Below are 14797 nucleotides of genomic sequence, written 5' to 3'. Positions count from 1 at the left end.
TTTAACTTACTGTCAGCCACAACATTAAAACCACCTGCCTAATATTGTGTAGGTCCACCTCGTGCCGCCAAAACAGCGCCAACCCACATCTCAGAATAGCATTCTGAGATGTTATTCTTCTCACCACAATTGTACAGAGCAGTTATCTGAATTACAGTAGAATCTGTCAGTTCGATCCAATTTGGCCATTCTCTGTTGACCTCTCTCATCAACAAAGAATTTCTGTCCACAGAACTGCCACTCACTGGATGTTTTTGGCACCATTTTGAGTAAATTTTAGAGACTATAGTGCATGAAAATCCCAGGATATCAGCAGTTACAGAAATACTCAAACCAGCCCATCTGGCACCAACAATCATGCCACAGTCCAAATCACTGAGATCAAAATTTTGATGGTTGATGTGAATATTAACTGAAGCTCCTGACCCATATCTGCATGATTTTATGCACTGCACTGCTGACACACGATTGGCTGATTAGATAATCGCATGGATGATTGTTGGTGCCAGACGGGCTGATTTGAGTATTTCTGTAACGCTGATCTCCTGGGATTTTCACACACAACAGTCTCTAGAATTTACTAAGAATGGTGCCATAAGCAAAAAACATCCAGTGAACGGCAGTTCTGCGGATGGAAATGCCTTGTTGATGAGAGGTCAACAGAGAATGGCCAGACTGGTTCGAACTGACAAAGTCTACGGTAACTCAGGTTTGTTACAATTAACTGTACAATTGCTATTCTGAGATGCGGGTTGGCGCTGTTTTGGCGGCATGAGGGGGACCTACACAATATTAGATGGATGGTTTTAATGTTGTGGCTGATCGGTGTATATAGGTGAAATGTTCAATAGAAAATACTCAGAGAGAACAAGCTAACTCTCCACACAAAAAACAAAACAGCAACATACATAAATAAGGCTAAAATAATGCAGCTAATATTTTTTTCTTCTTTTTGTTTTTAACCATTTTTCATTCATTTCTGCCTTTTTTTTTTCTTCTGTAAATGTGAAATACATTCAACTTGGCACAGTGAGGGGACGTGGAGAGCATTATGTGAGCAAAACCTACTGTGCAAGAGTGAGAGATACTCGCTAGTTACACGTGTGTCCACTGGTGCAAAAAGCCTGTTTTTATGTTTTTGTTTTCTTTATATTTTTAAAGGGAAGATATAAGAGATAAGAATGGAGGAACAACTGTACAGCCCAGACGGGGATAGTATTTCATCGTTCATACACATATATATACTTATATTCATTTTCATATGTATAGTATTGAAACTTCCCGTGCTGTGGAATGCCTGTTTAGATTTTTTGGGACGATATCAGCTTCAGCTGGGGCTACAGGGGTTAAATTCAGCATTCAACAGCTAGAAACAATGAGAGAGAGAGAGAGAGAGAGAGAGAGGGGGGGGGGGGTGTGGACAGTGAAAACAGAACATGAGTCAAAATTAATCATATAAGTTGAATGTTTTCTTTTCATCAAAGTCAACATGAAATATCATTCGGAAGCCATTTTACTTCCATAATGTGCAGCATTTCTAAATAAAACAGGATATATATATATATATATATATATATATATATACAGTAAAGGGGATGGAACTTGATTTTATCTATTGCAAATTGATTGGACCATGAAAAGTGGGCGTTATTCAAATATCGAAAACATCATTTTCAAATCTCTATTGGAGTGGTGGTGGCATAGTGGACTAAAGCACTGAACTGGTAAGCAAAAGGTTGTTGGTTCAATCCCCAGAACCATCACCATTGCGTCCTTGAGCAAGGCACTTAACTCCAGGTTGCTCCAGGGGGATTGTCCCTGTAATAAGGGCACTGTAAGTCGCTTTGGATAAAAGCGTCTGCCAAATGCATAAATGTAAATGTAAATCCATCTACTTACTTATTTTACTGTTTGACTCCGCCTCCACCACGGATGCCCAGTAATTGGTTGTTCTGGAAGAGCCCCGCCCCTGAACGGTTGACACTGGGGTGGGTGGGAGAGGCGACAGGTGGCTGACCTGGTCTGATTGGCTTGGCTGTGAAAAGAAACAATGAAACTGGTTAGTCGGACCCAGAAACAAGTTGGGTTAAGAATGCGTAACTAAATTTGCTAAAATGTGCAGTATATAACCAGAGCACAATGCTGTCATCCCTTCATTTTTGATGCGACAAGTAAGTCGGAAGTGTACGATTATTATACATCATTGGGTTAAAATTACATATAAATGTTTTTATTGCTGAGAGGATAAATGGCACTACTTCACTGAATTAAACTTGCAACATAGTGAGGTCATGTGACAACTACGTAGCATACTATTGTTTGATTATCTTTATATAAATCGTGCCATTTCAAACACTATTTTATCAGAAGAGCAGAGTGTTGCTATCTATCAGGGTGTACAGTATGTGTACTGACCGATCTGTGCGGAGTGTCCTCTGCGGGCCATGTTCTTGGCCCTGACGGCCTCTTTGATGCGGTCCACCTCCTGCTGGTAGCGTTTGCGGTCTCGGGCTGCATTCTCTTTGGCCTCTTTTAGTGCAGACTCCAGAGCCTTCACGCGCTCTGCTGTTGCCCGCAGACGCTTCTCTAGCTTGGGGAGCTCACAGCGCAGGTCAGCATTATCACGCACCAGCTAGACAGAGAAAAAGAATGTAGAGAGTGAGTGTGAGTGTGTTGTGAGAGAATCTACAACCTTTTGAGTGTACATGGTTTCAAATGCGTGTTTACCTGCTTGTGCACTTTAGTGAGCTGCTCAAGGTTGTTCTCAAGGAATGAGATCTTCTGTTTTTGTGCTGCGCTCCCGCCAGTGTCATCAGAGTCCATCTCAGAACTCTATAAAAAATTTTTTTAAAAAACACACACACATACATATATTATTCAGGCCTTTCTGAGAGTGGTCAAGCCCTGTTGTGGGTGGACGCTAGCTGACAAATGGCCAGCAGGTCTGAAGTACCCATTCCCCCCGTTGCGTCTCATTCCTCCACTCCTCTCCAAAATCAGGGAGGAAATGGAAACAGTACTACTGATCGCACCGAAGTGGCCAAATCAACCGTGGTTTCCAGAAATAGTGGAGCTCCTATATGCGCATCCGTGAGAAATCCCACTGAGATGGGACCTTCTTTCTCAGGCTCGCGGCTCAATTTGGCACCCGCGGCCGGAGTTATGGAATCTACGTGTGGCCGTTGAGCGGGTCACGTCCGATGACGAAGACCACTCACAGGCGATAAAGAATACAATTTTGCATGCTCGAGCCCCATCTACGAGACGGCTCTATGCCTACAAATGGAATGTGTTTGTTAAATGGTGCAAAATGCGACGTGACAATCCCGTTAATTACCCTATTTCTGTCATTTTGGAATTTTTACAGGATGCAGGTCTTACTCTGTCTATGCTAAAGTATATGTAGCCGCTATTTTGGCAAATCATACAGTAGGTAGACACGCCCAGCGACAATCCCTACATGGGACCTGGCTTTGGTGCTGAACGCGCTGACTAAAGCCCCCTTTGAGCCGATCGAGACTATCGATCTGTGTTCTCTTTCCTTGAAAACAGCTCTCTTACTCGCCCTGGCGTCCGTTAAAAGGGTGAGTGATCTGCAGGCGCTCTCAACGCACAGCTCCTGTCTGGAGACTGAAAAAAGTTATATTCCCAAAGTGCTCTCTACCACCTTTAAGGCGCAGGTAATCACTTTACAAGCCTTTTACCCCCCTCCCTTCCAGTCAGAAGAGCAACGCTCCCTTCATACGCTCTGTCCAGTCAGAGCGCTACACACCTATGTGTCCCGCACAAGCCAGTTCAGACAAATGGGCCACCTTTTTGTCCTTTTGGTCGCTCGAAGGGCATGCCAGTCTCAAAGCAGAGACTGTCACATTGGATTGTCGATGCTATAACAATGGCATACAAATCTCAGGGAATCCAATGCCCTATTGGCATTAAGGCCCACTCAACGAGAGGTACGCCGTGGGAAAATGGTGTTTTCATACAAGAAATCTGCCTGGCAGCAGGTTGGGCTTCGCCCAGCACCGATTTTACAACCTTGACGTGCAGATATTGTCTGTGCAGCAACATTAATTCATTGTGTTCTAAGGTCCGCCTCGAGAACTCGATGAATTCACTTCGCTCCCAGACCGCACGCGCCTGTGCTCTCCTAGGTCCGCTTAGCGTTTTCTATTCAACAATGCAATACTCGGCCCTTCATGTTAAGCACCGTCATACTTCGTTTATGAAAAAAAATTGGTACATCCAAGTATCAAATTTGACCAAAAGATATTTCAGTTCTCTAGCTTTCCCACCTTTTCTTCTGGGTAGTAGATTTTTCCCTGCCGTGCATTCAATTGTTGAATAGGCATGTACTAAAATTGTAACTAAAATGTACACTTGATTTTCAACAAGCAGAATAATTCAGAAATTGTTGCAATATATAGTTAAGATATTATAAAATGCTAAAAGTGCAAAATATTCTTTAAAAAGTATGTTAATCTATTAATATTCAGTATATATATCACCCCCCCCCCCATCATTTTACACTTTGGCACCACTATAAAACAGATTTTCGTTAAGAGGCATCTTAAGTGCCGTTGTTCACTAATCAAGAATTTATGCATTTTAAATGGTTTTCAACATGGGTCAAAAATGACCTGAAGGACAAAAGGAGGGTGCAGTTTCTTAAAGTGATAGTTCACCCAAAAATGAAAATTCTCTCATTATTTACTCACCGTCATGTAATCCCAGATGTGCATAACTTTCTTTTTTCTGCAGAACACAAAGATTTTTAGAAGAATATTTCAGCTCTGTAGGTCCATATTATGAAAGTGATTGGTGTCCCCACCTTTCAAGCTCCAAAAAGCACATAAAGGCAGCATAAAAATAATCCATATGACTCCGCTGGCTATGTTTTCAAAAGCAATATGATAGGTGTAGGTGAGAATCAGATCAATATTTAACATTAATATCAACATTCTGGAATTGAAGATTTATATTAAAAATGGACTGAAATTTTGATCTGTTTCTCACCCAAAGTGATTGCATTGCTTCAAAAGACATATATTAAACCACTGGAGTTGTATGGATTACTTTTACGCTGTTTTCTGTGATTTTTGGACCTTAAAAAAGTTCTGGCCACCATTCACTTGCATAACAGACCTACAGAGCAGAGATATTTTTCTAAAAATCTTAATTTGTTTTCAGCAGAAGAAAAAGTCATACACATCTGGGATGGCATGAGCGTGAGTAAATGGTGAGAGAAGTTTCATTTTTGGGGGAACTATTTCTTTAAGACAACAGGAGGGTTAACTATAGGAGAACATAATTACAACTTTATTGTACCTTCTTGACCCGTGTGGCCAGATCCTGGACAAACAGTTTCCTCAGGTTATGAAGAGTCTGTAGCTCTTTGGCCTGTAGAGAGGAAAAAGAGATCACAGAGAGAACACATACACAGTATGTAAAGTGACATTTCTCAGACACAGAATGAAGATGTGCCGTACCACTGTCTCCTCCAGGCCTTTGAGATCCTGTCTGGCCTGCTCTCTTCTGTCCTGCATCACCCTGTAAATATATTTAATCATTAACACAAAACAAAACACTTTCTTGTACACCATTCAAATCTCTGCATGTTGTGTTTTTGACGTACGTGAGCTCATGCAGTTTGCGGCTCTTCTCCTGATCAGTAGATTTGAGTTTCTCATGTTCCACCTTCAAACGCTCCTGCTCCAACATGATCTTTTGATTCAGACTGCAGATACAACAACAGATTTAGAAATATATGGAGTCTGAGCACATGTGGCCTTGACTCAGTGCAAGATTGCTGCTCTTCGTGTGTTTTGTGTGTGCATGCAGGTTGGGCTATACTTGAGCGCCACATTTTAAAAATGCAATTGTATTAAAAATGCAGTCCTCGCTGGTTAAAAAAAATGCTCATAAATTGGCCAAATCATGTTTTGCTTAAAATATGCTAATATTAAAATGTTTCTGTAAGGGTTAAGGTTTATGGTAAGGGTATGGAAAATATAATTACCCTTATATAAAAATAATTGCGTCTATGAAATGTCCTCACTAATATAGTGAAACAAAAGTGCAAGTATGTGTGTCTTACTCTTGTAGCTCAGTAATGAGCTTCTCCTTGGTCTCCAGCTCATCTCTCAGGCTGCTCAGTTGTTTCTGATGAGCTTCTCTGTGGTTCTGAATCTGTTGCTCAACTGCAGTCTGTAAACAAACAGAGAAACACTGTTACCATCTCTCTTCAAGTATAAACAATCAGCTTTTAACTGTTCAACTCAACACAAGCATGTAATTTGAAAAAAGACTTACCTTGACTTCAGTAGCAGATTGTATCTCATTCTCCTTCTCCATTGCATGAACTTTCTCTACGCACGGGAAAATAAATTGCATCAAAAAACCATGTCACTCAGAACTAATGCCCTTTCACCACAACAGGGCAGTGATGAGCAAAAGTTAAGGGGCCCTTGCCTGGACTGCATTGATTTTACTGATTCATTAATAAATGCGAGAGATTATAAATATGAGAGAGAAGCATGTGTGTACCCTGGGCACTGATTTTGACCAGTTCCTCATTGAGAGAATCAACATTCTCCTCTAGCTGTCTCTTCTTCTGCTCAACGTTCTGTAGATACTCGGTCAGAGACTTGATCTTTGCCTCATACTGCAAACAGAAACAGACAAGTACATCTCATTGTTCATTTTTAATATCCAAGCTATTATTGTAATTTAGAGCATGTATTGTTCTTATGTACATCATACATTAATCATCTATTAAAAACATAAGAAGACAGGATTTACATGTTTTTGAGTGGTCGCCTAATGGCCGAATATCTATGAGATTTTACACACATTTTTCCCACCAGGTGAAAAGTACAATTGTGCAGCTGGATGGGACGCAGTGTAAAAGAGACCGTGGGAGAAAAGGGGTGTTTACCTGAGAGATACGGAGCTGACAGGCTGCAAGCTCTTTCTCATTCTCATCCATTTTCTTACTGCTCTCGGCCTGAGTGCTCTCCAGATGCTTACTGCGCTTCACCAGAGTCTTTACCTCCGACTTCATCTTACTGATGTAAAGACGTGCCACAGTGAACTCTTCATCTATGAGACCTCCTCCCTCATGCTGCTGAGAGACAGAGAATAACAGAAGAAAAGAGACAAAGAGAAACAGAAAAAATTGAGGTTAGAGAAGAGGGTGAGCAGTTTTTTTGAAAAGCAAAAGGAAAGAGGGAATTAAAAAGCAGAGATGAAGAGATGTTTGGGGGTGGGGTTATGTTGTTAAGGGAAAGAGAAGTTAATTTTAATGATTAAATACATTCAGGTTTGATGACTTTTTCTATTGGAAAATGGATAATGATGGTTTGTTGTTTTGTTACCTTGATGTCATTGCTGCCCACGGCGATGCCAATCTCTGCCAGGTCTTTGAGCAGTGATGACATCATCTCAGTCACTCTCTTCTTCTGATGGTTGGTCATTTCCTTTAGTTTCTGCAGCTCAGAATCAATTGATGCAAGAATGCTCTGAAATAATAGGGATACACATAATGTTCAGAACCGACATGTTCATCAGTGGGTTAATTACGGATACCATAACCTTGCGTAGCCACACTTTTAACTATCGGCTTTAAGCTAATTTTGGTCAAGAACAGCCTAATTGTGACAGGAAGGAGCTGTATGGTTGACATGTAAAGTGACCAGGCAGTTCACTTTTAAGTGGTGTTTAGAGGTCAGGTTCATCTGAAATCATCTATAACTCAGAGTACACAATTATGCTCGTGGACATCTAGTTCACGTGCTACAAGGTTTCTTTGAACCTCGTAAATTGTCCAATCCAGATATTATTATTTGGTGCTCATTGTAGCAGCCTGAAAACAGCAGGTGAACAATAACCTGTATTCACATTGTGCCCAATAAAGTAAAAAACACTAACGCAAAACCTTGAGGGACTTATTGCTTAAACATTTCCTCAGAGTGCTTTCAATGCGTTTAACACTTTCCTGTTCTGTCTATATTTCATTAACCACATTCAGACTTGAGTTTCTCCTCACAGATTTCTGGTTAAGCTCTTCATTCAGGGTCTCAAACTCCTTGGTCTTGTCCTCCACTTCCTGACTCTTCTGATCGTAGTTGACAGCGAGCTCCTCCAGGGCCTGCAGCACCTCCTTCACCTCCTCTTTAGATGCCTCGTTCTCCATCTGCAGACGCGTCAGCTCCGCCTGAAGGTTGTCATGGTCCCGTCGCGTTGAGGCCAGAAGCTACAAACACATATTCGGATAAATATACGTCCAAACTTCTATTATTTTAAAGACCTCACATTGAATACATCAATAGGTTTTGAGTTTGTCCACTGTGAAAGTAAAACATTAATCTGTGCATTTACATTTACGCATTTGGCAGACACTTTTATCCAAAGCGACTTACAGTGTACTTATTACAGGGACAATCCCCCCAGAGCAACCTGGAGTTAAGTGCCTTGCTCAAGGACACAATGGTGGTGGCAGTGGGGATTGAACCAGCAACCAGTTATGTGCTTTAGCCCACTACGCCACCACCAAATTCACTTTTTTTTTGGTCTCATACAGATATAGGAGAGATTGACAGGAAATTATCTCGAAAGAGAGGGGGTGTGGGATAGTGACACTGCACAGGCCGTATTTAAGCCTGCATCAGTCGCACGAGCACCACAACTCAACATGTAAGGTGCACATGTGTGGCTTGGCCAGAAACTTTTAACTGTTTTTTTTTTTTTTTTTGTCAGAGATAATGTGAATTTGATGTAGCTGTTCAGTTCTCACCTCCTCCTGATCCAACATCTGCTGCTTAAGTTTCTCAGCCAGCTGAGACTGCTGATTAATTTCATCATCCTACAGACACAAAGAGGCACCTTCTTAACTTCAATGTTATTTTTGTTATTAATATCAACCATGAATATCACCTTTAAGACGCTGTTCCAAGCTAAAAATAGTTTATTGTACTAATTTAGAGAACACCCTCTAAACTCTCCAAAAAGTGTTAAGCCCTTTTGCTGCCCCTGAGAGAATGTCATTGTGTACAGTTGCTGTCCCAACTTTAAAGAATCGGACCACAGATGTACCAACGCAATTGGTCATGCAATTGTGTTAATAATAAAAAAATCACTACTGTCACTTCAGAGTAGAGATAGAACAATATTGGCTTTACCCAAGAATCAGTGCCGATAGTTGCTTCTGAATCAGAAAAAAAATCTATGCCAATAGTTTCAGATATTATTTTTTTAATTCCTCATCAATAAATCTCATCTGGTGAAATATATATATTATATATACACTATATGGCCAAAAGTTTGTGGACCCCATATGTGCTTGATAAACATTTGATTTCAAAACCTTAGTCATCAATTTCCCCCTTTGCTGTTATAACAGCTTCCACTCTTTTGGGAAGGCTTTCCACTATACTGTATATAGTAACATGGCTGCATGGATTTGCTCTCATTCAGACACAAGGCTATCAGTGAGGTCAGGAACTGATGTTGGTCGATAGGGCCTGACTTACAGTTGCTGTTCCAGTTCACCCCAAAAGTGATCAGTGGGGTTCAGGTCTGGGCTTTGTGCAGGCCAGTCAATTTCTTCCACGCCAGACACAGTAAACCATTTCTTTATGGACCTCACTTTGTTCACAGGGGCACTGTCATGCTGGAACAGAAAAGGGCTATCCCCAAACAGTTGCCACAAATTTGGAAACACACAAAGCCCAAGCCATTACATAAAGAAACATTAAGATATTTCTTTACTGGATTTAATGGAGTACCCAAATTCTTTAATTAGAAGGGGGTGTCCACAAACTTTTGGCCATATATATATATATATATACAGGTGCTGGTCATATAATTAGAATATCATCAAAAAGTTGATTTATTTCACTAATTCCATTCAAAAAGTGAAACTTGTATATTATATTCATTCATTACACACAGACTGATATATTTCAAATGTTTATTTCTTTTAATTTTGATGATTATAACTGACAACTAAGGAAAATCCCAAATTCAGTATCTCAGAAAATTAGAATATTACTTAAGACCAATACAAAGAAAGGATTTTTAGAAATCTTGGCCAACTGAAAAGTATGAACATGAAAAGTATGAGCATGTACAGCACTCGATACTTAGTTGGGGCTCCTTTTGCCTGAATTACTGCAGCAATGCGGCATGGCATGGAGTCGATCAGTCTGTGGCACTGCTCAGGTGTTATGAGAGCCCAGGTTGCTCTGATAGTGGCCTTCAGCTCTTCTGCATTGTTGGGTCTGGCATATCGCATCTTCCTCTTCACAATACCCCATAGATTTTGGCGAGTTTGCTGGCCAATTAAGAACAGGGATACCATGGTCCTTAAACCAGATACTGGTTGCTTTGGCACTGTGTGCAGGTGCCAAGTCCTGTTGGAAAATGAAATCTGCATCTCCATAAAGTTGGTCAGCAGCAGGAAGCATGAAGTGCTCTAAAACTTCCTGGTATACGGCTGCGTTGACCTTGGACCTCAGAAAACACAGTGGACCAACACCAGCAGATGACATGGCACCCCAAACCATCACTGACTGTGGAAACTTTACACTGGACCTCAAGCAACGTGGATTGTGTGCCTCTCCTCTCTTCCTCCAGACTCTGGGACCCTGATTTCCAAAGGAAATGCAAAATTTACTTTCATCAGAGAACATAACTTTGGACCACTCAGCAGCAGTCCAGTCCTTTTTGTCTTTAGCCCAGGCGAGACGCTTCAGACGCTGTCTGTTGTTCAAGAGTGGCTTGACACAAGGAATGCGACAGCTGAAATCTTGCATACGTCTGTGCGTAGTGGTTCTCCCCCACATTTTTGAATGGGTTTTGTTTCACAATCCTCTCCAGGGTGCGGTTATCCCTATTGCTTGTACACTTTTTTCTACCACATCTTTTCCTTCCCTTCGCCTCTCTATTAATGTGCTTGGACACAGAGCTCTGTGAACAGCCAGCCTCTTTTGCAATGACCTTTTGTGTCTTGCCCTCCTTGTGCAACGTGTCAATGGTCGTCTTTTGGACAACTGTCAAGTCAGCAGTCTTCCCCATGATTGTGTAGCGTACAGAACTAGACTGAGAGACCATTTAAAGGCCTTTGCAGGTGTTTTGAGTTAATTAGCTGATTAGAGTGTGGCACCAGGTGTCTTCAATATTGAACCTTTTCACAATATTCTAATTTTCTGAGATACTGAATTTGGGATTTTCCTTAGTTGTCAGTTATAATCATCAAAATTGAAGAAATAAACATTTGAAATATATCAGTCTGTGTACAATGAACCAGCACCTATATATATATAGGCTATAAAAGCTTCATTTGTTAAATATTTACACATAGAGCACTGAAACAGAGCCAAGCCTCTGTAATTTTTAACCTTCATATAGTATTCAGTAAATACATTTTCCTAATTTAATAAAAATGGTTTCCTTTATCTGAGCAGTACAAGACTTGTTGACTTTTCCTCCATTTGCCATCTGAAAATACAAAAATTGGGCTTGATTCGATAAGTCTAAGTGGTCGTTAAAAAAAAAAAGCAACACCTTTGGTATTCACGGTCAAAATTGACCGACCATCGAAAATGAATGGGAATGACCAAAAAACAGCCATTTTTTAAAAATCTGTCAAATACAAATCAATAAATCAGCCACAATCCGGAAAATAAAAACAAGAAATTTCAGAGAGAGACTATAAAACATCCTCAGTGCAAAACATATACACCCACTCAAACACACTTACACAAAAATGAACTGGTGAGACTATAACACAGAACTTCTTTTTTACATAAAAATAATCACAATGCTAAACACAAAAACTCGATACTATAACACACTCACAATGCAGAACACACACAGACAGACAGAGAGAGAGAGAGAGAGAGAGAGAGAGAGAGAGAGCACACCAGGGCATCAATAAGTGGAGCTCTACAGCCATCTTTTGGTCATTGTTGGCATTACAAGTCATCTGATGATTTCCAGCTGATGACAGCAATCTGACACACTCACACTTGCAAAATACATTTTTTATATAAAAAGTTTGAAATTGAAAAATATTTACTCTAATTCTGTTTTATACTCTAACTGAACTTACTGAATTTTGCATTAAGTTTCTTGATGTTCATTTTCATTATATTATTATGCATTTACTTTGAGTTATTACATTTTTGTGTTTGAAATAAATTATTGGTAGAAAAATACTTATTCTGTGTCTTCTCTTTGTAACGCCATGGTCAGGTTTGATTGAAAGCATAATGACATTAACTGCAAAAACTGACACTTCAAATAAAATTTTAAATGCTAAACTTTGACAAATTATAGTTTGACAATGTCTAAATATATATCCAAATGCATATCTTGTGATAAAATACAAAATTAGGTTACCTACAATAAACTGATTTTGGGATTTTATTCATTTTTAACTCTTGTAGCCCCAACGTAAGCCCCATAGTAAGGAAAGACTAAGAAATCTTTGATCATTCTGTAAATTGATAAAAAAAAATTTGTTTAAACTATCAGCCAACTAATTGGTTATCGGCCTTTACCACCACCTTAGTTATCGGTATTGGCAAAATTCACTATTGGTCGACCTCTACTTCAGAATACTCTATCCTTCCCTAATAAACATAATATTACATTTTATGATCATGACATTTTTTACTGTACTAAGACATCAATTTCGCATCATCATAGCAATATCTGAAAACTCTAACTAACGTGAATAGCCCAAATGATTTGTTCATATATGGCCAGTATTTGTCTCACCTTGTCGTCCAGCTGTTTGTAGAGTTTTGCCAGTTCAGCCTCACATTTCACACGCTCAGCGTCAGTGAGTTTGAGGCCGGGCATGCTGGGAGACGATGCAAATTTATCATTATTCACCACATTATCTAGAGCCAGAACATCTGCATTCGCCTTCTCTTTATCATACTGCTCCTCAATGGGCACACTTTCGCCTGAAAACACACAAACCCACAAGTTGCGATGTAGTAGTGCGTAGGTGCGTGTAGTTTGTGTATGGGTGAGTATGTATGCATTTACCATTCCTCCAGCGGTTGAGTTCATTCTCCAGCCAGGTGATGGTGTTCTTCAGTGTCTTGTTCTTCTCTTTCTCTTTCTCATATTTCTTCTTCCACTGCTCTGCTGTCAGCTCCACATTCACACACACTGTATTCTTAATGGTCTTCGCTCTGAGGACATCGATACAAAAAAGCACAGTTACCACTTTATCACAGAGCAGAAGTGGAGACATTATTACGCTTTACATGAAGTATCTAAAAAAGATTTACACTCAAATTTAAAAGCTCAGCATTCACACATAATGTGTACCAACTGCAAAAAAATTGTCTCATTTATATTTTATATATAAATGAATATCTTGCACTAGAAGCTCAATCTAGGTGTAATTAGAATGCAATGATCTATTTTGCGATGATATATAAAATTTGACCATCAATTGTCGAAATGTTTTTCTTATGATTTGTTTAGCATGCTTTTTCATGCTGGATGGCATATTTTATTCTGGACATCTAAGATATAACATTGTATTATTCAGCCAAGCAACAAGCTCACAGACAAGTAAAAAATGGCAATTTTTGTGACATGAATGTTTTCAGGTAGGGCGAACGATATGGACCAAAAAAAAATGTAATTGCGATTATTTTGAAAAATAAATTTCGATTGCGATTTGAACTGCGATATAATAAACAAAACAAAAAAACTGATTCCTTTTAACCAAAATTAAACCATGTTTTGCACATGCTTTACTGCCAACCAGAAATACTGTTCTAGAAAGCATTCACACTTCCTCCAAAGTTCAAAGTCCTCTTTAAAAAAAAAACAAAAAAACAAAAAACAACCACTTTATCATTTTTTTTTAAACCCAGTCAACTTGAATTTTATATTATTGCAATAATAATAATAATAATGATGAAGAAATTGTAATAGAAATATATTATTGTATAATAATAATTATCATTATTACTATAATATTTCATTATTATTATTACTATTTATAAGTAATTTATTTCTTTAATAATTTTTTAACTTACTATGCAATCCCGGTAAACCCTCAAGCCATTATTTCGGTGGAAGCTTTTATTTTGAAACCTGAAGGGATGGAAGTTTATGTTGTTTGAAGCTGAGCTGACAACAGCCTTTTAATGCAGTGAAATGATCTCATCTGCCTTGCTGTCAACAAAAAAACTGCTCTCATGGGGTTATTTTAAATGTGTATAGTAAATTGTAGTGGCCAAACATAGAGGTATGTGAAATTACGCAAATGTGCAATTAAAGTAAATCTGAGGCGCTTTAAATAATGCGCTCCGTGTACGTTAGCACACCTAACTGAACTCGGAGCACATCTGTCACTCAGGGCACCAGATCAGTAGAGTTTGTATGAAGCACAGAACCACTCTGAAACCACATGTGTAATGTATTTAAGAAAGCACTACACACTACAGACAAAACAGCTGTGCACATAGGCGCAGCACAGTGGGCAGTGCGTTGAGACTATTTATTTCTTTAATTAAATCGCAGCCTTTGTGGTTTGAAAATCGCACTGGGTCATTTTGCGATTTAGATTTTATTTCGGTTAATCATCCAGCCCTATTTTCAGGCCTTATTTTGTTATTTTATATAACATAAATGCAAAAGTGATGAAGCTTTCAAATGATACCTCATATGCCAGACTTATGTATACAGGGATTTTAACGTTTTAAGCTTAAACTTTTTTCTCGATATAGTACCCCCCTTTAAATATATGCAACATCATGTTCTAACA

The 14797-nt window shown here is 39.3% G+C and overlaps 1 protein-coding gene across 2 annotated transcripts in view; it reads right to left on the bottom strand.

The window, feature by feature from the left end:
• Window positions 1-747: 747 nt before the first annotated feature.
• LOC127423241 (kinesin-1 heavy chain) overlaps window positions 748-14797 on the bottom strand; it is a 30000-nt gene continuing 15950 nt past the window's right edge. Inside the window, exons 11-26 of one of the 2 annotated variants that reach the window (XM_051667382.1) lie at window positions 13057-13205; window positions 12781-12971; window positions 8792-8860; window positions 8045-8251; window positions 7374-7517; window positions 6935-7123; window positions 6544-6661; window positions 6310-6365; window positions 6095-6204; window positions 5633-5734; window positions 5487-5547; window positions 5326-5397; window positions 2728-2832; window positions 2416-2632; window positions 1900-2035; window positions 748-1366 (exon numbers count right to left, since the gene is read on the bottom strand). In XM_051667382.1, the coding sequence (XP_051523342.1) occupies window positions 1905-2035; window positions 2416-2632; window positions 2728-2832; window positions 5326-5397; window positions 5487-5547; window positions 5633-5734; window positions 6095-6204; window positions 6310-6365; window positions 6544-6661; window positions 6935-7123; window positions 7374-7517; window positions 8045-8251; window positions 8792-8860; window positions 12781-12971; window positions 13057-13205 (1921 nt within the window). In that variant the 3' untranslated portion in view covers window positions 748-1366; window positions 1900-1904. The remainder of the gene's footprint in view (window positions 1367-1899; window positions 2036-2415; window positions 2633-2727; window positions 2833-5325; window positions 5398-5486; window positions 5548-5632; window positions 5735-6094; window positions 6205-6309; window positions 6366-6543; window positions 6662-6934; window positions 7124-7373; window positions 7518-8044; window positions 8252-8791; window positions 8861-12780; window positions 12972-13056; window positions 13206-14797) is intronic. The other variant, XM_051667383.1, reaches the window with a different exon arrangement.

This window comes from Myxocyprinus asiaticus, chromosome 32 (genome assembly GCF_019703515.2).
Source record: "Myxocyprinus asiaticus isolate MX2 ecotype Aquarium Trade chromosome 32, UBuf_Myxa_2, whole genome shotgun sequence".
In the NCBI taxonomy this organism is placed as follows: Eukaryota; Metazoa; Chordata; class Actinopteri; order Cypriniformes; family Catostomidae; genus Myxocyprinus; species Myxocyprinus asiaticus.
Note: the sequence above shows the minus strand (reverse complement) of the source record. Positions and strands in the feature narration are given on the sequence as shown.